Genomic DNA, 23,026 nt, shown 5'->3' with positions numbered 1-23,026 from the left:
ACCAAGATCATTCAAACTCTGGCCTTTTCTGTGGCATACATGTCTAAAGTGAGGAATATCACTCATCTGGAATACCCTGCTAAGTTAGATCTCAAGGCAATAGTGTTATTACTGAATAAACATATACCAGGCAACACCAAATTAACAACCTGTTCAAGCTTACTGGTCCAAAAAGCCAACCTTAAAGGATGCCTTCCCTTTTTAAAACTTGAGGCCCCAAACACGATACTTTGTCAGGCAGGAAACCCAACGCAGCTTTTCATTTAAGAGAACAAAAAAACCTTCTGTAGTGGGAAATCCCGCCGAATCACATGTTCAAATCTTTATTTTTTCACTGTTACTCTTTTCTTTACCCCACTCGGGTTAAATTACAACATGCAAAGAACTGAAACATGAATTGATTTTCATATTTAATAACTAATTTTGAGACTCACAACAATAGTTGGGAACCTAGGTACTTTCATATAATTATCCTCTCTTAAATACATTACATTTAATAGATTCTTGATTTACTGGTAAATTGCTCTTAATATACATGTTAAAGGCAATGACTTTTTTTGGACTATGGGCACCCAGAAAAACAATGTCATCTGAAACGGAGACAAAATTAGGTCAGGCAGAAATTTTCTTTATATGGAATGCATTTCTGAACATAACTGATGTCAGGTGTTAAAAACAATAAGGTGACTCCTTCAGATTAAACAGAACGGTATGTAGTGATATGCAAAAGTTGCTGTGAAGCTGATAAAAGACCCCTGAATGATCAGGAGAAGAATGACTGTAAGCTAGCAGACATAAATGATTCAAATGACGGAATTCCTCTGTTAATGTCCACATGAGGGCAGAAACGAGAGGGCAGCAACAAAATGCTGCCTACCATTAACCCCTAAATGAGGAAATCAGAAGAGACAAAATGACAAATGCATTGTGAATGAAAATTGGTAAACAATAATATACAGTACAAATAGAGAACATTTCAAGTTGGATTGAAAGGTTATGAAAAAGTAGAATTAAATCTGACAGCCTACAGGCCCACATACCCATCCCCTCTTCCTTTGTCAAAATGGGCCAGTCCATTAATTTATGACTGTATAATAAAAATAATTATAATTCACAATAGTTGAGAAGGATCACCAAAAAGCTATCCTACTTATCTCAGTAAAAATGGATAAAAATGTATGTACAGAAGTCTGTAAACTGAGCATGTCTAAAGTTCATTTTACATCCCCTGTATTTTCTTTAAAGAAAGGAACTTCAGAATTAGGTAAAATTAATTGGAACAGCCTACATAAGCACTGTCAAATTAAAAAATATTTGAATTTAGAAACTGAAATGATAACTGTATTTGTTGTTTTTTTGTTTTGTTTTGTTCTGAAGCTGCTAAAGCAAGGAACTTTTAAAGATAGGCAATGCAATATCAGATCAATAATTAATTATACATTTTCTCCCAGTGCATGTTTATGAAAATGGTCTTTGGGAGTAAAAAGAAACCTGTTTTAAGGAAATTCCAACAGAAGGGGATCCTGACCTAATTCAACTTAGTCCTATCCTGGCCCATTCTTTGTACGTGAGATGTATCTCCATAGTACAAGTCTTTGGAAAACTCTCCCTTAACTATAGTTTTCTAGATACTAAATATGAAACCTTATTGTAAACAAATACCTTACCTGAGGCTTTCCAGGAAAATAAATTTAGCCAGTTAAAATCAGGTACATACTCTGTCCGCAAAGATAACATTTACTGGAGACCATTTATAAGGAATGTAATTCAAAATTTAGAAAAAAATTATATTTTTTTTAAGAGGAAACCCAAACATAAAGTGCATAGTGAGGGTGAAGGCCCTCATAATTAGAAGCATCATTATGAAAAGCAGATAGCTTAATGATTATTTTTAAATATACATTAAGACCATAAAAATTATGTAGCCTGTTCATAAAATGAGAAAGGTCCCTACAAAGGAAACTTTGTCATTTTATGAACAGGCTACATAAAACATTTCAGCAATAAAAAACAAAACAAAAAGAGAGTTCATTAAAACTAAACCTTTCAGCGTCATCTTGACACCATTATGAAGAAAATAATTATTATATTCTAGGATAATAAGTTCATCTGATAGAGTTACATAAATCAACATTAGGCATGTTATCTTTGTTAATGTTTCTTCATTCACTTAACTCTATTGCATGTTTTTAAATTGGTGATTTTAAACTAGATTTAATGCAACAATGCGAAACAAGCATCCCTTAGGCAGGGAGTGAATGCTTTAACTTTGTCCTATTGAAATTAAAATATCTATGCAAAGATTCTCAAATTCTGTTTGTTGATGTTTTCTCAATACTGTCAAGACCTGCTTTTGTCCCACTTGTAAGGAAGAGAAAAATTAAAATTGACAAATCATAAATAAGCTATATTTAACTAATATCTTTGATTGTACATTAAATAAGATATATTTCTTACTTCTGACAATTCACCTGAAAATTCATCAGATGCAATATAAACAAAAGATCAAATCTGCATAAAAATTCAATAATTTTTTTTTTATTTAATTAAACCACGCCAGTCACCACCAATTCAAAGTTCATCTAGAATAATACCTAACTTAGTAAATGGGTGGAGACAATCAGCCTATATGCCATAATATGCAAGTTACTGATGCCCAGTACCAAATGCAACATGTAGCCAGTTATTAAGATGACTACCAAAGATTTACAACAGCACAGGCACTGCACAATGCGGATTACTAGGTGAGCTATTAATCTGACATGTTTTCATTCTTACTCTTCATCACTGTGTTAAATAATTTACCAAAGCCTCTGTAACACTTCACATTTCAAATAAAATAAAATTTAGTTAATAAAAAAACCAAGTAGCATTGCTCAACCAAATGATCATCTCCATACATAGTGCTCGAAATTAGCGGTTGCCCGAGACAACACTAAAACTTCGTTCGGGCGACCAGATTTCAGGAAAAATAAAGGCAGGAAAAAATCGAAGTACTTGCATTACTGTGATGCCTAACAGAATAAAGAACAAAAGCTATAAACTTGAGACATGAAAATAGCCTAAAATGTGAGGTTTATCTTCTGATACTGATAGATGGATCCACACAGGAAGGTTGTGATAATTCATTAACGCCGTTCGCTCGATTCAATAAGCAAGGATAGGCTGATACCAGCAACGCATAGAGTATCGATTCTTTCGATACTGCACTACCAGCCCTTAATCTCCCGAGACTAACCGTTGACAAGTAGCCGAAAGGGATGGTGAATGGGCGCATTTGGGTCGTCTATTTGTGTGCCACATAGGATTGCAGCAGTGTACCGGTCAAAGTGGCGGTTTCTTCCATTCTCTAGTACAACATTTCACTGTGAAATAGGACCCGATTTTAGAAACTGCACATGTAAAGTCACTCAGCACAACAGCAACAAAATCGCAACCCACAACAAGCCACCATTCGAAGGAGGGCACTTATTAGAGCAAGGGCGCTTATTCGAGAGAATAATTATGGTTATACCGCTACAGAACTAAAGTTATTACTGTTACCATTAAAAGGTGAAACACCAATGAAAAGAAAGAAAGTGAGAAAGAAACATTAAAAAAAATTTTAAAAAAAGACGAGATCGGGCAACCAAGTTCTCACCAGGGTAACCAAAGCTAGGGGCTTGGTTGTCCAGCATTTGCCCTAAGGGCAACCTGGATTTTTTCCTAATTTCGAGCACTGTACACAGCGAAGGGGTCTTAACTATTTGTTCCTCAAATACTATACTAAGTTTTACATCACAAGTTACTATTCTCTTGTTACACGTCTAAAGAACTGTAAGCTGTCTTGAATTTCTGGCACAAATTCTGAAAATAGCAACTCCAACAAGGTGTACACCAAGAACCTGTAGGGAGAAAAACCTTTTAACTTAAAACCTTAAATTACCATTCATATCAACTATCCCTAGGTCCCCTCCAAGAATTATCACTTTCCTTTAGAACAACATCATGAATAAAAGTAACCAATGAAAGAGGAAATACATTGCAGTAGTGCTACTGAACATCCCAAAGAATGTATTAGTAAGTCTCCTTACGGTCTCACGTGTTCCTTCTGAGATTTGATTGAATGACTCAACTGTAGATGATACATACAACCATGTAAGCAATCACATTATTGCAAAAATGTAAGCTAGCAGATACATGAACCATAACTCACTTGTTGATTTGGGGATATTGCACAGAGTCAATAATGTTCACAGCAGTCTGATGGTAAACTTGGGGACCAATCAACAACATGATAAAACCTGGAACATCGAATGAAAATAGGCTTAATGACTTGTATTTCCTTACAAAAAGAAGTCCTAATCAAGCGCATAGAGTTATTTTAATGCGCTACATAAGAACTTATTATTAAATTAAAACAACCTGGAAATTTACAGTTGTGGTTTAAGGTCATACACTTTAAATCTTATTTGTTCTGTACTGTTCTGTTTTATTTCTTGGTTTCAAGCATTTACATTCATTTCAATATTGATTTCACCTTTACATAGACCACCATGCATGCCACATTCATATTTCTGATTGAAATGCTGTGCTGCACCTGTTCCAGCCCAGTTGTTGTGTTGAGGATCACAGAAGACCAACTTTTGAGTCATTCAAGTTTAGAAATGTAGGTTTCTATGGGAAATGCCACTGGATACTGCACAGGCAGTTGCATTTTCAGGTTATGTTTCTTTGCCAAACTTTACAAAGTATATTACTAATAGGAAAACACAATGTAATTTCAGCAAATATGCTCTGTGTTTTGTCAGTAAGATTGGGGAACAATAGCAATTATTTTATACCGGTAATTCTTTATACCAACACTTGGCAAACTGGAGGAACTCAGAGCTCAAACTCACAGTATAACATACCCCATATAAATTTTTTTGGAGTCACTACGGTTTCAAAATATCTATACATTATAATCTTTGACCTCTAATTCTCTTAGAAAATTGTTCCCATGTACTTTTTTATAATACTAGTAAACTTGAAATATTCCCCATTAAACTTATATTATTGAATCTGTTACTTATAATCATGCAATTTCATGAACCTGGGAATGCATTCATCAAGGCATGCACAGCTTCTTTTCTTGTTTTGGACTTTTCCAGCTCACTTTTTGGTGTTTCAAGCCCATCAAGAAGCTTTCCACCAGGCCATATCGCTTCATTGAGCTTATTAAGATACAGTGCCCAGCTGTCATCAGTGGTGATGTCATCTATTCCACTTTGAATTTTCCTTCAATTCAACACAAGAAAACACTGAATATTATGATTGTTCCACATAGGCTAAGGGGTTCATGTCAGCTTGTTTGCAAGATTTACCATTTATAATATTTTTGGTGAAAGAAGTCTTTTGATAATTGTCCACCTAATTATAAATAAAAAATTCATGTAACTACAAAGTGTTTTGGACTTAGCCATTTCATACCATTCAAACAGCCCACCCAAACTGGCCATGAAGGCTTGCTGAACTCTATCAATTGTCAACCAAGATCTGTGTTCTTTAAGAAGCTCACACAACAGAGTAAGAATGGTGTCTGAAAGAGGACACTGAAGGTCTGACCCAGCCACTGAGCTCCTCTCCACATGAGACCCACTGTCATGATCATTTGGCTGGTCTGTTTTCGAGACTAGGCAAGGATCCTCTGGATGAAGTAGTGACTCCTTGGAAGAAAGAGTGTTTTCTGCACTTATACCAACAGGTGTAATTTTTTGCTTCTTAAGATTTGCACTAAGAATGGGTATTGAATTGTCTTTCAGACATTTCTTGAAGGCACCTGGTTTCTTCTCTTTAGAAGTGGACAGTGTATCAAGGTTCTCAAGAGATTCACTCCTGTTTCCCTGCCCAAAAGCTTCCAAAATCTTTTGTGGCTTGAACTGGAACTTGCTGGTAGATGGTGCAGAGGCAATCTCCTCCATGGACTTGCTCCTTGGAGCAGGTTGATTTACAGCCAATCCAAGAGACCTAGGTGCTTCTGAGTTGTTTGGTAAATGTTTACTATCCAGATGCTTCTTGAAGATGGCTTCTGAGCATTCTCGTTGGAAGGATACTCCCCGGTCCTCTAGAGCAGGTTGTAAATCACAATGTACAGGAATAGGGCCATCAGGATTGTCACTTCCATCACCAGCTGTGCGAGGTCCTAATGACTGACATGTATTCCACAAGGAAGCTTCTTCCTCGGTGTCAAAATCTGCCACTTTCTTGGCCAACTTTTCCTTCCAAAAGTGAAGTCCACCTTGTTCATCACCATTTTTGTACTGAATTGGTGATGGTGGAGTGGGTGGAGTGAACTCCTCACAATCAGCAAGAAATGCCAAGAAGTAAGACTCTGTTGTAGTACTCTCTTGACCATAACCAATTTCCTGAAAACAATGGCTTAACATTATTTTTTTTTGCAACAAAAGTTACATGCAACACCAGATTTCATTAATTTTTAAAGCAAAAACAACTATGCATAACACCAGGCTTCTTTTGGAATTCCTTGTAATGCCCTACCCAGCTTGTGTTGCAGTTTTAGTATCACACATGCCAGGAGCATAGTATAACCATCAATAAAGCCCATTTGCAGAATTTCTTGAGATATTTTTCCAAACCTCAGAATCAAAGATAGCAGTTGAATATTTCATGAACACAAATTCTGCATTTACTGTTTCCTCTCGGCAACATCATTTCTCATTTACTGTTAACATAACAGCTTCCATGATATTCCATGTATTTAGAATTCAATAATTATCTTATCGTATTTATGATCTTCAAAGTCAAAATTGACTAAACACAAAACTCTGGAAATCTATAAAAGTTTTCAAAGCCTCTTCTTTTTCTTCGTCTGTTCTTACTGGTTTTCCAGAAGCACCATCCTGATAACAGGTTAGTTTCCATGGAATAACTACATCGTCACTGCTAGCAGTGGCACATTCCTCAGATACTTTCTCTTCTTCTTCAACTGAAAGACAAACAGAATTAACATTAATGTCACTTTACACTAGGCATGAGAGGAAAAAGACAGCTACCTGAATCGAATGCAGTCTTGATACTGTCAAAAACTTTGGTCATTTGCCGACTCAGCATCTGGTACAATCAAATGAAACAAAAAAAATTGTTATAAGTAAAGGAAAAGAGATGTTATTAAGCAGTTGGATGGTAAAAAGGAATAAAGATGTAAAATCATAGGATGAAACAGAGTTATATCTCCTCTGAACTAATCTCAAAGGCTTTTTGCCCTACAAGGTACATGTAGGGTCTTAGCGTGCGGAATGTTTTTTGTTTTGTTTTTCTCATTCAATCAATCGTTAGGGCGTCCTTTTGTGTTGTCGCTTTTTCTCGTAGTTCGTTAGTATTTTTTCGCTGGTTAGTTAGCTTCTCCTGTTTCTATGTCACGTATCTTCGTTAATTAGTATCTTCCGTAATATAGGCGCTAATTGCACTTTAAGTTAGCTAGTCGTTTTCGCATATGTAAATTAGTTTTTCTCAAGCTCAGAGTTTAGTCTTTCGTTAGTCATACAATAGTTTGCTTTGAGCAGTTACTCCAGTTTATCTTATTTTTGCCTTTTGGCAGTTTATATTCGTCCAGCAGTTTCATAGAAATCGTAACAATGTAAGTATTGTCATTTCAAGTTTGTTCAGTTCGTTCAGTGTATTTCTTTCTTGTCACTTTTATTAGTCAATCGTTGTAATTTCATACTCATTTATTGTTTTAGGTTTCAACCCACATAATGTCAACATCATTCGTACCGAATAAATACGTCTTTATCATCGTGGTATTGTGAGGTTACGATTACTGCAGTTACAGTACATTTAAGAACCCTGTCCAACATTTCTTAACGAACAGTCAGCCTTAAAATACTTCTTATCTCATCATTCTTTTACATATTATCACGATCATATATGTCAATCATTGATCTCAGAGTCATCAAGAAACATACCTTGTCAACGCGTGGAACATGAACGGACTGGCTCACAATCTGTGCTACACTTGGTTTAATGAAAGAAATCTGCTCCCCTCCCATCACACCAAGAAACTGCTTTAAGTCTTCACTACTGCGTAATGCTGGTTTGAAAATTAGGCTCTACAAGCAAATGTGGTAAAAAGATTTTTACACCACACAGTGAAGTCCAGCTCACACTCTATCAATTAAAGCCTAGCTGTATGGCTTCCCTTAGAAAAACATTTGACAGAAACCATAAGCCTTGTCAAGAATGCCAAGAATTTGGAAACTAATGGCGCTGCGCGTTTGTGACATCACGAAATTTTGACCCCCTAGAGCGATTAGGACAAAGAAACAGGCTTCTCAAGTAAATGAATATGGGCGATGATGCGCCCATCTCTAGTTCGAACGCCTCTAAAGCTCATATTTTAAATCAAAACAACGGTGTTCCTGGCTCAAAGTTTGAGCAAGACCAAGAAAACTATACAAATACACAATTGAAGCATTGGTTAAAGTGTAGAGGCTTGAAATTGAGAGGAAAATGAGCAGACCTCATCGCTCGTGTTCGTGACTGCCTCAAGTTGAGAAAACATTATGTATATAGTTGATTCAAGTATAGATGATAGGAAATGTGTATACTGAAATGTCTCAGTTTATTTAAAATGAGTATGCACATCAAGGATTGTGTCCTTTTTGAATCGTTCGCCTTTATAATTATAGATGTAGGTGTCCAGGAATGTTGTTTCCTTACTGGAAATTTCAGCCGTAAATTTCATTGTTGGATGAGGATTGTTTGCTTTTTGAATGAAACGTTCTATTGTTGCTTTGTTTGTACTCCATAGCGAGAAGATCATCATCTATGTAAAGTTTCCAAACAAGCAGTTTCAGAAAAGGCTGTTGTCAAGGATTTTGGTGTACAGCACAAATATAAGTATTGTAGTTAACAAGTATCAACTAAGAAATTCTTTCTAGAACACGCATTTACGCGGTGTTGACAAAGTTCCAAGTCATGCATGCTTCGGCTTTGGGAACGGTATGAAGGCTTTCCGACCGTTTTTAAGCATTTCTTTAGGTGGATTAAGCGAATCTGGCAATCTTTCTGGATATCTTGAGTCATTTTTACATGTACCCAACAGCAATGCCTAGTTGCAACCATTTTAGAAAGTTAGAGCATTTTTGGAGTGAAAATAGTCTTGCTTCTGGCACGTTTCGCATACAAGTCCTTGTAAAGACTCCGAGTGTTTGTCCTAAACCAGCGGGGGATCCAAAGATGACATATCTATTTTTAGACCTGGTGCGCAGCGCTATTAATCATAACAGATTTAAGTTACATTCAGGGTTGTGCTTTAGAAAAGCCAGACACTTCAAAGTGAATGATGGCAATAAACTCACCCATAAATAATGTTGCAGCAGCTCTCTTCTTCCCTCTACCACATGAGGGTCAAGTCTTCCAAATGGCAGATTGTATTTTCTGTTGGGTTTCAGAATATCTGCATAGTAAACAAAAGGGTGATATCTTAAGATTGATTCTTTAGAACATCTTTTACCTCTGAACAGAATAGACTATCATTTGACATTGCTTAGATATTATTGGGTATGGTTTTACAAAGTTCTGAAGAAATGTCTTGAAAAGTTTCTTTCTGTGTTGATTACAACACTCGTTTTTAATAGCCAAAGCTGTCAGTAGCTCTTGAGGTCCACAGTCAACCAGTTCTGAGCCAGCAATTCATTAATTGCTACTTGTTCATCAAGCACTAGGAGTGAAATCAGAAAGTTTGCTAACAATTCGTGTGTACAAGAATTCAGCTGGCATCATTTTCTCTCTTATTTTTCTTATTTTCATCAAAGCCAAAAAAGACTTCAAGAATTGAAATCAAATGTTGACTGTGAAGATGAAGAAATTGACAGGGGACCACAGAATAACCCATAATCAAATGCACCCTGAACACTGGACCACAGCATAACCCATAATCAATGGACCCTAGACACTGGACCACAGCATGACCCATAATCAGTGGACCCTAGACACTGGACCACAGCATAACCCATAATCAATGGACCCTAGACACCGGACCATAGCATAACCCATAATCAGTGGACCCTAGACACTGGACCACAGCATAACCAATAATCAATGCACCCTGAACACTGGACCACAGCCTAACCCATAATCAATGGATCCCAGACACTGGACCACAGCATAACCCATTATTAGTGGACCCTAGACAATGGACCATAGCATAACCCATAATCAATGGACCCTAGACACTGGACCACAGCATAACCCATAATCAATGGACCCTAGACACTGGACCACAGCATAACCCATAATCAGTGGACCCTAGACACTGGACGACAGCATAACCCATAATCAACGGACCCTGAACACTGGACCACAGCATAACCCATAATCAATGGACCCTAGACACTGGACCACAGCATAACCCATAATCAATGGACCCTAGACACTGGACCACAGCATAACCCATAATCAGTGGAACCTAGACACTGGACCACAGCATAACCCATACTCAATGCACCCTGAACACTGGACTACAGCATAACCCATAATCAATGGACCCTAGACACTGGACCACAGCATATTAACCCATAATTAGTGGACCCTAGACACTGAACCACAGCATAACCCATAATCAATGGACCCTGTAGCCCTTACAGTGACTAGCACCTAATTTCCCCTTATCACCCCTAAATCAACCTTATCACCCCTAAATCAACCTAAGCTCATGAGATTGCAAATGGTCACCAACTAAAGAAGCTCTTAATTGTTTAACAAATTCTCCTCTCAGCACCTTAGGAAATGTATACAGAACAGTATGGAGAATAATTATGTATACTGATGTTAAAAGGCTAAACCATATAATTTTACTTTTAATTTGAAAATAACTTTCCATGACAAAGCCCCAGCTTTAAAAAGTCTTACTCACCTTTCATGTAAACTGACAGATTTCCACCAGTTAAACGATTATGAAGCTCCATAAATTCTCTATAACGTCGGTTTATCACTCGCTTCAAGGGAACACTTCTCTTGATCACATCCATTGAAATTTCTACATCTTCTAGCAGATTATCGTTACCAGCATAAAGATTTCTCTTTGTCATTTCTTTCTTTGCTGCATTCTTCGCTTCCTTAATCGCTGCTTTGTACACATCATTCCAAATCCTAATATCGTACTGTCAAAAGTAACCGAGAACAAAACACAAAATGAACTGGTGGCAACATCGTTTGGGAAAAAAAGTACTGCAAATGCAACAAGGGCGTACGACTAAAATACCAAAATACTCTGTGAAAACCTGTTTGACACCAGCTTTAAAGTTCCCTTGATGTAGAAGGCACAGGACACATCACAATTAAACGCTGCCTCATTAGCCTATTCTTCTCCCTGTTTTCCTTATTCTTTTGTCTTTCTGTTTTATGTCAACTATGTCTTCTACACCAAATATGAACCTCATTAAAGTGTTCAAAAACTAATGTCAATGGTAAAAACAGTTAAGACCTATCAGTATAAGTATCATTCTATTAGTTAGAATGGAGTGATGAAGTGTGATTTATATTCTTATATTCAAAAGTCTAGAAAACTATACAAATAAGAGTGCTAACCTTCTCTTGAAATAAACAACAGCCTGACATCAGGTCTGTGTTTTTGATTGGCAAACAATGAAAGAAACATAGCAGTTGTTAAACATGTACATTATGGTCTCTTCTTGAGACCTCATCATGGCAAGTTGCACACATGATGTACATTGGCACGCATGTTACATGAGAACTGCACTCCTTTCTAGCCAATAAGCACTGAGAAATTTTTCATGTACATCACCACAACTGTAAACCCACTTACTTAACAAGTTCTGCACTGTATAATGAAAATGTTGTTTTTCTGATAAGAGGTTGTACATTGCTAAAATCTGCGTCATCAATTATAAGTTATTAGTTGTAATATAAGATTTGGTGTGCACTCCAAACTTCACACTTGGGTTCAATGTCAACACAGAGGTTATCCTTGATTAGTGAACAAAATTCAGATTGTACCATACAATACATACCTCTATTTTGTACAGTGTATACTTGTTTCTGCCTGGTTCCCAACTTGTCTCAAGTGCTACAATTGTGCTGGGAATGGTAATCAATTGACTAGGGTGCATTCTCTTCACCATTCCCATGTCACTTCCATCTACTGTTTCTCCCCTCTTGTTCATATCCCCAATCTCTTGCACATGTTCCTCTCTTGGTGTTCCATAACATGCCTCTCCATCACTATCAATGGATTCTTGAATCACAGCATCACTTCTTGATAACCGTCTCCCACTAATTGAACTGTATGTTGCTGTGTGTAAAGAATCTTCCTTGGCTGCCACTTTGCTTTGAATCCCTGAGGTGTAATCCAGGGATTCACTTCCTGAAAGGGAGCTTGTTTCTGTTGACTTTGCACTACTGCTGCTCAGGCTATCAAACTTCATGATGTTGACAAGTTTCTTTCCTGCAGTTAAAAAAGCATCGCCAAAGGATGATTCTGTATTGTGTCCTCCAAATCCAAAGCGTAATGGCTTTTTTTGAGGGATAGCACCATGGCCAGGGTGATATTTTACCTCACCTTCCCAAGAGGATTCCTTGATGTCTGCTAAGTCTGATATGTCCTTTTGATTTTGCACTGCTTTTTTGGTGCCTCTTAATCTGTCATTGTTGATGGGCAATATGTCTTTAGAGCTAGCCAAAGCTCCTGGAGATGAATTGGATATCTGTTTCTCCTGGGACTCCTCAAAGGAAGCTTGTTTAGTAATTCTCTGTCTTGCACCACTCCAGTGAGAACCTGCACTGTAACTAACTTCTTCAAAACACTCAAGTGCTTCTTCCCCTCTCTCAACATATCCATCTAAAAGTTCTTCTTCACTTGACATTGACTTAAAGCTGTCTGAGCTGCTACAGAAGCTCCTACCATATAACTGTGGGTTGCAAAACCTTTTTGGGTTATTTGGAGTGAAATATTTTCTAGGGTCATTGAAATCTGCTATTGCCAACTTGCTGGGTACACTGACAGATCTAATGAGTTTGCCATTAGGTCTATCTTCCAACAGTTCATCACATCCTGGAAGAGACAAGCTTCGTGTTCTAACCTTTGGAAACAGCTCTTCTTCAGAAACATCACGTTCCTCATCACCATTATTCTGTTGTTTTGACATATGGTAGTTCACTGTCTGATTACCACTTTCTTCAAATTTGTGACAGCAAGTTAGTTCTTTCAAACTGTTTCCAATTCCTCCAAATTTTTCAACTTTTGAGAGATTCGCTTTTATTTCTTCAAAACTATGTGTGTTAAAAGATCTGTCCTGGGAAGATGGACAAATTCCCCAAGGGGATGACAGGCCACAGGAAGTCAGGTTTTCTATGGAAGAAGGTGGAACAACCTCTGTTGACCAGTTTCCTTCACATGGACTTTGCCTGTCCTTTTTACTGAATTCCTCTTTATTCTCTTCAACTGAAATAATCAAAAAGGACTCTGAGTTGTCATGCTGACTCTCTCCTACTGGAGGCTGCCTTTGAGAGCTTACTGACCATTTAAAATCAAGGTTTTCTTCACTTCTTGGAGACATAATTTCAAACCTCTCTCCTGGGTCATCAATAGATTCCTTACTTTCTTTTCTGGGGATATTTTTCATTCCTTCCTTCTTTGGCTTCTCCTTAGCATGATCTGGTCTCGTGTTTTCTGTCACTGGGGCTGTTGGCATCTTTTCAGCAATCTGTGGTTTCACAGCATTCCTGGGTTCATCACAATTTTCCATAACAGGTTGATCCCCTCTAATAACCGGCTTACCAACTTCGTTTCTCCCCGTATCATCATCATCTGACAAAATATCAATCACTGCCTGACTTATCCTGTCTGGGTCTGTCAAAAGTCCCACTAGAGGTACCACCACTTGCACAGTTAAAATTTCTCGTAAAATGAATCTCCCTGTGTCACAACCATAGGTTTCTTTTGGACTCATTGCTGCTAATAGTGAATCAATAACATTCCTCAAGTAACTGAGTTCTTCTGATGGATTCAAAAGAGATGGTACTTTGGAAGTTAACTGTGATTCGTACGTTTGACAAAGAAGTTGCGAGGAACTAATGTTGAGCCTTAGTTTTGGGTCTTTTGCCTTCACGATCGCCATTGCTTTATTAAACCTTTCTAGATGTCCATGAAAAACAATCAAGGCTTGTTCAATCATGTAGTGAGAATCAATCTGCGACGCACGTCTGTATCCTTCCAAACACAACATCTCCAGAGAATCCCTGGTTTCGGAGATGAAGTCTTCTCCTTCTCCAACATCTTTGTACCATGAACGTATGAAGTCACGAATAATATTTTCTATTAACTTTTTGAAACATTCCTCTAAACGCCTAGGAATCTCATCCTGATGGTGATAATAACCATATGTGAAGGGAGGCGAGTAAGGAATTCTGTTTTCAAGACGATGGGGCGCTCCGAAACCGAACAGCTCGAGAATCTTAAATAGTTCTTCGAATAAACCATCCAGTCCCCATTTATTTGTGACAAATAAATATGTCAAGCCAAAACTCACGCTAGTGACAATAAAATAGAGGCAAAGAGACTTGAAAGACAGTCCTGCGAAGAAAACACCGATCAAAACGACAAAAACCACAAACCAGCCCATGTTCGGAACCTACGCCATCTTGATTCGCTGCCATCCCCCTTAGCTACCATGCCTTCTTTACATTAGTAGCCAGGCCGCTCGTTTCTGTTGACAGGAAGAGCAGAATTAAAACGATGGCGGAGAATTGTTATTCAGTCAAGACAGCCCTTCGTGTAGGAATAGTGCAGATATTAGGCGGCCTAATAGGTGTCGGTATTGGCGCATTTAATACTAGAGAAGAGGATCATCGAGCATTTTTTAGGTTTAAACCCGAAGGACTCCCAGTGTGGTCTGGAATATTGGTGGGTATGAAAATTAATTGTACCGTGCGCGTACAGTGTTGTTCTGTGTAGGTTTGGAATTTTGAAAATAATTTCACAATGATAAACAAACTACATTTCAATTGGTTCTATCAGACTTGCGGTATCGGTATGGTAACCCTTTTCTGATCACCTTAAAATAATCTCGAATATTGTTTATTTTTGGCGACATGTATGAAGAGAAAAGTCTTTTTACAATTACCTTATCTTGCTACGCCACATCCTCTCTTTCAGTTGTTAATTTGAATAACAAAATGTGGATAGCTGTTACCCATATTTTTTTTACTTTCTAAGAAGTCTAAGGAATTATGCTACACTGTTTACATGGCATTCATGATCAGAAGAACCAACGTGATTTTGAGTTGTGTTTAATAGCAAGTGGAGGCGATTATTTGGATTTAAATAAAAATTGCACTTATTTCAAAGTCACGTAATATTTTTATCAAAAAACGATCGATTATATAAATTGGGTCAATTTTTGTCCAGTTTCAATGCATTGATACAATTCAGAATTTGTACTAATAACTATTTTTTCAACAACTGCTATAGTCGTTCCAAACTTTTAATATGTTTGCCTGTTATGGTGATGAAAACTCTTGAATTTATAAAACCTTGAATGACGAGTTAATGTTTTTGATCAAGGTATGTCTAGATCAAGGTCACCTAATGGTCAAATTTCCTCTTCTAAAATGTTATACAAGTCTGGTTGAAGTGGCTAAGAATATATATGTAGCCATTTACAGGTGGCTCAAAATGAACATTTTCATTTGGGCTTCCTGTGGAAAATTTGGTTGCAGTCATCATCTGTCTTCCAAAAAGGCACCTCTGGTGATCTAGGCAGGTGCTCCAACAGTTGCTCCAACAATTCATACAAAAGTCCTCTTATAGGATTTTTGGTTACTGGTAGCATTTTTTTTAGAGGTAAAATCCATACATGAGTCGATCAGTATGTTCTTGGAAACTTGAAATGTGGTTTTGGATAGGATGAAGTAACTTATCTTTATCAAAACTAGTGTCTGGCAGTCACATGTTAATATTTGTATTGTCGCATGGGATATTTCTTGTTCGTAATTCAATGTGCTTATAGGAGTAATTTTTTTTTTACAGTTTATTGTTACAGGAGGTGTGGGATGTCTTAGTTACAAACATGCCAAAAAATCAACTGTAAGTTAACTTTTTGACAGTTGCTGAGTATTAACCAATACCTTCATAAGATAAAGTACAGCTTTAGAACCCAGAATCGTTAAGGGGCAGAATGAATAATAGCACACTATGATGAATAATAGCACACTTGACCCTTAAACTCCCAGAAGTAACTTCTCCCCATAAAATCCATACATTATCCAGCAAACAGGTTATCAGATAACTCAAACTAATCAAGTACAAGTTGTTATCTTTTGATCTACCTCAAAATTATTGTAACTAATTTACAAGGAAATGTCTAGCAGCTTGAGGGGAGAATTTAGATACAGATCTTGGGAGTGAAAGAGTTAAGTGGAGGCATAGTTTATGAAAACATCAAGGCAGTGACTTAAATCTCCAGTCTTCGTCACCACCATAGAAATATTTTCTCCTCCCTGAGAGAAAATAAAAACATTGGACAGTAAGCTCAGGGAACAACTTTCCCCCACGAGTTATATTCTATGGTTGGAAACTCTGTCATATTACAAACTTGTCTTACAGGAGAAAAAAATTTTATCTTCATATTGTTGGCTAAATCTACACTGGAGACTAGAGAAATTTTAAGCAAAATGAGATAATCATAATCCATTGATTATTTCCACCTACAGGTGTACAATCGGTATAAATGCCCCACATGGCTGGATATGACATTTATAAATTCCTCTTTAACCTTTACATATTAACATCAATATGCATATTCTCCCAAGTATTCTCTTTGCATTTCATAGTTACTTAGCAGGAGAATTTTCTTAATAATTCAGAGCTTCCTTGCAATCATTTCCTTTTTTGACATGACCTTACTGTGCAATTCAGGGGTGATATATTGTGGGGGGAAATTAGATGCCAATCTCACATAGGGGTCCAGGGGTTAAATGTTAAATGTCAGCATCCCTTTTGAGCAGTAAGGTGTTCACTAACATTTCTGTCCTCTAGCTTTGCTCTAAGAAACACCCAGGGCCAAATGGAGGCTTTGTCTATAATTTTATTTTGAGTATATAATCAGTGTATTTCCTTGTAGGTCGTTTGATAATTTTCAGTATATTATGTCCTTGCAGATTCATTTCTTTCTGATGTTTTGTATTTTGACGGTTATAACAAGTATCTTGATGTTCTGGATCATTTTGCCACTGATTGTGTCGGGGAAGCAAGAAGTATCATGGAACTTATTTTTTGGTTCATTCCTTGGTGTTGTGGCAATTATATTTGTTGTGAGCATGAAAGGAGCCTTTGTAGCATTTAAATCATCATTTTTTCAACACAACTGCTGTATCAAACCTCCCCCCTTACAGGTAGGGTATTTGCATTTCTATGATTGGAACTTCTACCTTCAGTTTACCTTTTTAGAGCCTTAGGCCTGACATTTTCATAGCCCAGGGCTGGAAATGTTGAAATAGAAAAAACTTAAAATGGTGAAGTACCTTTTTTCAGTAAAATTTGGCACCACAGAATTAATATTACACCAAAAACAATCATTTTTCTTTCCAAAAAATGCATGATTGTTACCTCTACATAATTATATAGGAGTTTTGACCCTTTTACTCCACAAAGTGATCAACTTTTACCTTTTCCTATAATATCCCTTACATGAATTAGCTGTCAGGTTGTGAGAGTACTCAAATTGTTATCTTGATCTAACACCAAATTCTCAGTACTATTTTATAAGGAAATGTGTGGCTGTTAGAGGTGTGAATTAAAAAATCAGTTCTTGGTAGTGAAAGGGTCTTAGGAATTAAATGGGTCTTGAACCCATCTTAGTTCCCTTCAGGATGGAACGTTTTTCTTTGAAGTATTTTTCCATTGACTTTTGTGATTATTGTCATAATTGTTTCTTTTTTCAGCGGGCAGCTGAGCCTGTTGAACTTTCAACATCTGTTTGTATGATGACATCAACTTCAGTTGCATCAGAAAACACTCTGGAAGAAATTAGGCAACAAAGAAGAGTAAGTTGGCAATCTGCATTAATTGGAATAGGGAAATTGTTACGGTAACTTCATTTTTCTTGTCTGTTGTGTTTCACCCTAATAGTTCTTGGAGCACCATGCTTGTTCATGTTACAAGAATCCTTCTTGAGGCACTTAAAGGCAATCCGGTCTTTCGACGGTGTATGGTTGTTTTACCCCATTTCAAGTTCGCCTTGCACCGCATTTGCGAGTTTGCCCCCTAATGTAAAACAAGTTCACCTTTCCCCAAATCTTTCGAATTGTTTCCTTACCACAGAACGTGTTCCTTTCTTGTTGAACAACGTGCAATTCTTCGTTAAAGAATCAGTCCCCGTCGATAGAAGTATGTCACGATTTCGGGCATAAGAAACGAGTTGAATGATTTTGAGCCAAACTGGTAAAGTAGGGGGGATGGGGGGGGGGGGGACTTAGGGGGCGAAGCCTCCGGTCACTCTTCCTGCACTGCTTTGAGCAGAATTTTGGCTTTAATTCATACTTCTGTCACCAAAAAGTTTATAATGTTATTAGTACATATGCGTTATGAAGCAAGCGTGGGGTCAAGATGGCTCGATATTGGCCGAGTTCTTTTTTGGCATTTTTATGGACCTCGACTTTGCGAAAAGAATTCGCGTTATTTAAGAATTATAAGAATGACGTGTTTACTTCGAGAGCCGGGAAAGAAAGCCAACTGTGTTTGTAGGACAACAAACTCTCGGGAGTCGTTTATGTTTTCCTTGTTTTCACTACCTTCTGCCACTTTTTGCGTTTCCGTCGCCGACATTGTTCAAGAAGTACGAACTTAGTTCTAGTTCTATTTTTATCATGCGCGGGATCAATGCGTGCAATCCCAAGTGGGCAAGATGGGTCCATCTTGCCCGCTCGGGTAGCCAACCAGAACACAGGATTCGCTTCATTTTGCCCACGGGCGCTGTGAGCGATGTAATAATTACAGGTATTGAAGATTTTGCCATCCGAATGGTTTTAATTTTTAGATATCGAGGTCTCAAAGTCAGTCTACTTCCACGCCTCATCACCACTCACGTCACTCGAACAGACATCACAGACCAAGGGGACACTCGAGCCGGAGAGGGGTGGAGAGAGAATCAAGAATTGCCCGATACGATGAACGACCCCCTCCCCCTGCGTACCAGACAATTAAGTTCCCTTATCTACCGGCTTACCAAGAGGTGGACGAATCACTTCCACCCCCACCATATACAGAGAAAAAAGAAGACACTTAAAGCTATTTGACCTCACTTAATTTGTCACGGAGTCGTTTAGAAGTGGAATGATAACTCAGACACTCACGGTTTTGTGAAGTTTCAGAAAGCTGTTACTTTCGTGGAGTAGAAACGAGAAAACGCGTTCAGACAACATGAGGGAGAGATTTCGCCTATGCAGGAGGAACATGGAAAGATGGGGCTCTTTATTCAGTACTCTGGAATGATTACAGCACAGACAGAAAACGAGAGAATGGTGTTTCCTCTCTAAAGTGCCTGTTCACGGTACGTCAGTTCGTCCTGAACGCCCGAGGAACTCTTCTCTTTAACTTCGTAGATCGAGGTGTCTTGCTGGAAAAGTCACGATCATGTGACCTGCATATTCTGGCCTCTCGGAGTCGTGTTGTGCACAATTTCTCCTGCGGTACTCTTGCAAGTGTAAAGTTTATCACTGCTATTTGTTGAATCTTTGTTTAACCTAGCCCACTGACGAGTCTTTCAAGCAAAGAGAACCAAATTTTTGAGGATGTGGTGGTTTTTTAGTATGCGGAAGCTCAGAAAACTGCATGTTTACGTCTCAACCAAAGTAAAATTTTGAATCGCTCGACATAAAAAAAAATAGGAAATCAAATACCCTCCTCGGATCTGCATGAAGTTTTCTGCTGAGTTTCAGTCAATACTAACTTCTTACTAACTGAGCGTGAGGGCCGTAAAGGGAAATATTGGCCCGAGGCTGTTGCAGTATGGACTGAGCATGTCCAATATTCCCCCAGTATGGCTCGAGCAAGCGAGGTCAGTAAGTAGGTTATTATATGGCATTCGAATCAAGCTTGTTTATTTTGAATTTTCTGGCTTTCGTGAACAAAAATACACGGCTCATGACTATTTCCGAGAAAAATCCTGACCAATTAAGAACCGGAACGGTCAGATTTACCTCAGGGCTAACTTGCCATTTAATATTTCTGTCTACTGGGCTGAGCCAAAATTTTGTGAGAGTCGACAACGTTGCGGTTTTATGGGATAACCAAGCTCGTACATTTCGTCAACTGGAAAACCAACATGGCTTTTGGAATCGATCGACATTTCTAAACAAGCATCTGATACTCTCGACAAGTTTGAAAGAACCTTGAAATTGAAATTCAGTGACTACAAGCCTCTTAGTCCAGTTAGGACCGTGCCCGGATGTTGTGCATATCCCATCAGTCCCTGCCATCAGTGTTAGTCAGTTAAATGTCATCTCAAATGCACTGTACCTGCTAACTTAGATCAAAGCCGCTTGAACTGATCGCCGATGACATACATTCGGAGTAAATTACAAGTAGGAAATTTCAAAGAACTCTAAAAACGTTTAATTCTATGGAATCACAAGATTCCATAGAATTAAATAGAATTAAATCTTGTGATTCCATAGAATCACAAGATTCCATAGAATCGTCATTTCCAACGCATGTATCAACGTAGAATGAACTGCGTTATTTGTAAATAACTTTTAAGTGAAATGCCGTGAAGAATTTAGTTGCCTTCTCCAAATATGGATACAAATGTTTTCAAATGCATTTTCCAGAGTTCCTAGGTATTCCTAAAACCTGTATATAATCGAATCACAACTACAGAAATCTTCCCTTTCACGTTGTATTGAGTGTTTGTTCTTAATAATTTCTATTTTCGTACACATTCGGACGTGGATTTGTGATACTGTTACCTCTAATCATTAGAACAAAAACTGATGACCGTCAAAGCTACCTCCCCGCGTCCCCACTGAGATCCTGATATAAGCTACATGTAAATGATCAAGCTATAGATATTGTGCGAAAAACTCACATAGTAAGGAAGTTCCATAGCACGCAAATTTTACTTGAAAGATAATTCTTAGTTTAATGTGAGTGGTTCCTCTTAAAGTGACTGTTGAGTACAGGTGGAAACAATACAAACAGTCCGTTGGAACTCAGTAAAGGGTCACCACGACCGTCGAATAGAGATGATAAAGGAAAAAGTACAGTAATTTAGGGGTAACAATTTCGAGACCTTGACAACTGACCGCTTAATGCAGGGTGACCGCCCAATACAGGTTCGACTGTACGTAGTTGTATGCCTCAACGTATTTGTGAATCAATGCGATGCAAGTTCCATGAAACCGCAAATCGAGCGTTGGCATTTCTATGAAGTGTGTCAAGCTAGTAGTTAACCATTATGATATGAATTGGTGGCATAACCTAATGAAATCTTAGAGCCTTTGAAATTGCTAATCCTTACATCATACTTGAAGAAAAAAAATGGGACGGTCGCTCATTGTTATGGTCATTGTTGTAATTATTTATTACCATCATTATTACCTGAGGTTAGCCGCCATAAAAATATTAATAATGATAATAATTATAGGTTATTTCACGGTTGTTGAGCGCGTACGATTTTTATTCGCAAATTGTGTAAAACAAACGAACGAGCGCAGCGAGTGAGTTGTTTTACACAACGAGTGAATAAAAATCGTACAAACGAACTAACCGTAAAATAACTTATTTATTATATACATACCGAGATTCATAAGCGAACAGAACTCAGAGATAAACACATTTTTATTTTCTTTCAAAGGAAAGCAACGCGCGGTCAAGCCGCCGTTCGGGAGTTGCACTGAAGTGGCTTCCATGTAAAATACTTCTTTACATCTAAATTGTCTAGCGAAAATGCCGTTAAAAGGCAGAACTAGGTAGAATAAATTAAGACATCCTAAAAATATGTCGAAATAGTTCTATGGAAGTTCAAAATTTGAAATAAAGAAGTGAAAACCCGAGACTTAATTTTTTTTGTTTTTGTTTCGCCTTTCAAAACAAGAAATTCGTGGAACAGAGCGACATCGTGTTTGGTCTTTTTCTTGGTGTTTTCCTTTTCCTGTCCGTCTGTGAACTCTTCTACTGATGAATCTAGGCTCTGAAAACGGTTAGTCTGATTTGAAGCCATCTTTCTAAAGAAAACTGCGCCAAAGCTCTTAGAAGTGCTATTTGTCAGTGAAGTGGAGCGGCGAGCGAGCGACAGTGGTGAAAATAATGATATAGCCAATCAGAGCGTCGATACGTCGTTTTTCACTAGTGAAAAAAAATCGTATGACCAATCAGCTGGCTCCTCTAGCGCGAAGAGACTATTTTTATCTCGATGCTTTTTGGCGCGTAAATCTCGGTATGTATGTACGGTGGCCCAGAAGGCTGAACGCAAACAAAAAATATACTGCAGCGAATAAAAAGTATACTGCAGCAAATAAAAAATATACTTTAGGAAATAAAAAATATACTGCAGCAAATAAAAAATATACTGGAGCAAATAAAAATATACTGCAGCAAATAAAAATATACTGCAGCAAATAAAAAAATCATAACGCAAAGAAAAAAAGTACCGCAGCAAATAATAAAAATGCAACGCAAACAAAAACTAGAAAACGCGAACAAAAAAAGTTGGAACGCAACGCCAAGGAAGACTGGGTAATAGTTCTTAGTTTCCCGCCAAAACGGCATGAACTGGAACTCGCTTTTGGTTATGGACGAAAGCGCTCAGCGTAGGATTAAAGAAAATAACTTTCATCAAGGGTATGAAAATAGAGTTATCATCGATTTTTTAAAGGAGCAGCATGGTACCAGTACTGTCATAAGTTCGCTGCAGAACATGGTTTCGGAAAGGCGAACAAGCAAAGGATGAAACGAGTGTTGGCGGGAAACTAAAAGCGATTACCCAGTCTTCCTTGGCGTTGCGTTCCAATTTTTTTTGTTTGCGTT

At 37.8% G+C, this 23,026-nt stretch overlaps 2 protein-coding genes across 2 annotated transcripts; one reads left to right on the top strand and one right to left on the bottom strand.

The window, feature by feature from the left end:
* Positions 1-397: 397 nt before the first annotated feature.
* LOC111325244 (uncharacterized) lies at positions 398-14,666 on the bottom strand. Its single transcript, XM_022929018.2, has 10 exons — positions 12,015-14,666; positions 10,898-11,144; positions 9,342-9,439; positions 7,947-8,090; positions 7,035-7,092; positions 6,861-6,967; positions 5,452-6,386; positions 5,075-5,259; positions 4,196-4,283; positions 398-3,884 (listed from the first exon to the last, which is right to left on the bottom strand). The coding sequence occupies exons 1-10, from the start codon at positions 14,622-14,624 to the stop codon at positions 3,788-3,790; spliced, it is 4,569 nt and encodes a 1,522-aa protein (XP_022784753.2). The 5' UTR covers positions 14,625-14,666; the 3' UTR covers positions 398-3,787.
* A 30-nt stretch (positions 14,667-14,696) lies between these two features.
* Positions 14,697-22,053, top strand: LOC111325572 (uncharacterized). Its single transcript, XM_022929405.2, has 5 exons — positions 14,697-14,905; positions 16,031-16,087; positions 17,161-17,394; positions 17,944-18,045; positions 19,038-22,053. Exons 1-5 carry the CDS (start codon positions 14,738-14,740, stop codon positions 19,284-19,286), a joined length of 810 nt encoding a protein of 269 aa, XP_022785140.1. The 5' UTR covers positions 14,697-14,737; the 3' UTR covers positions 19,287-22,053.
* Positions 22,054-23,026: the final 973 nt, after the last annotated feature.

The sequence above is a fragment of the Stylophora pistillata genome, chromosome 2 (assembly GCF_964205215.1).
Source record: "Stylophora pistillata chromosome 2, jaStyPist1.2, whole genome shotgun sequence".
Lineage (NCBI taxonomy): Eukaryota > Metazoa > Cnidaria > Anthozoa > Scleractinia > Pocilloporidae > Stylophora > Stylophora pistillata.
This window is presented reverse-complemented; position numbering and strand designations above follow the sequence as displayed.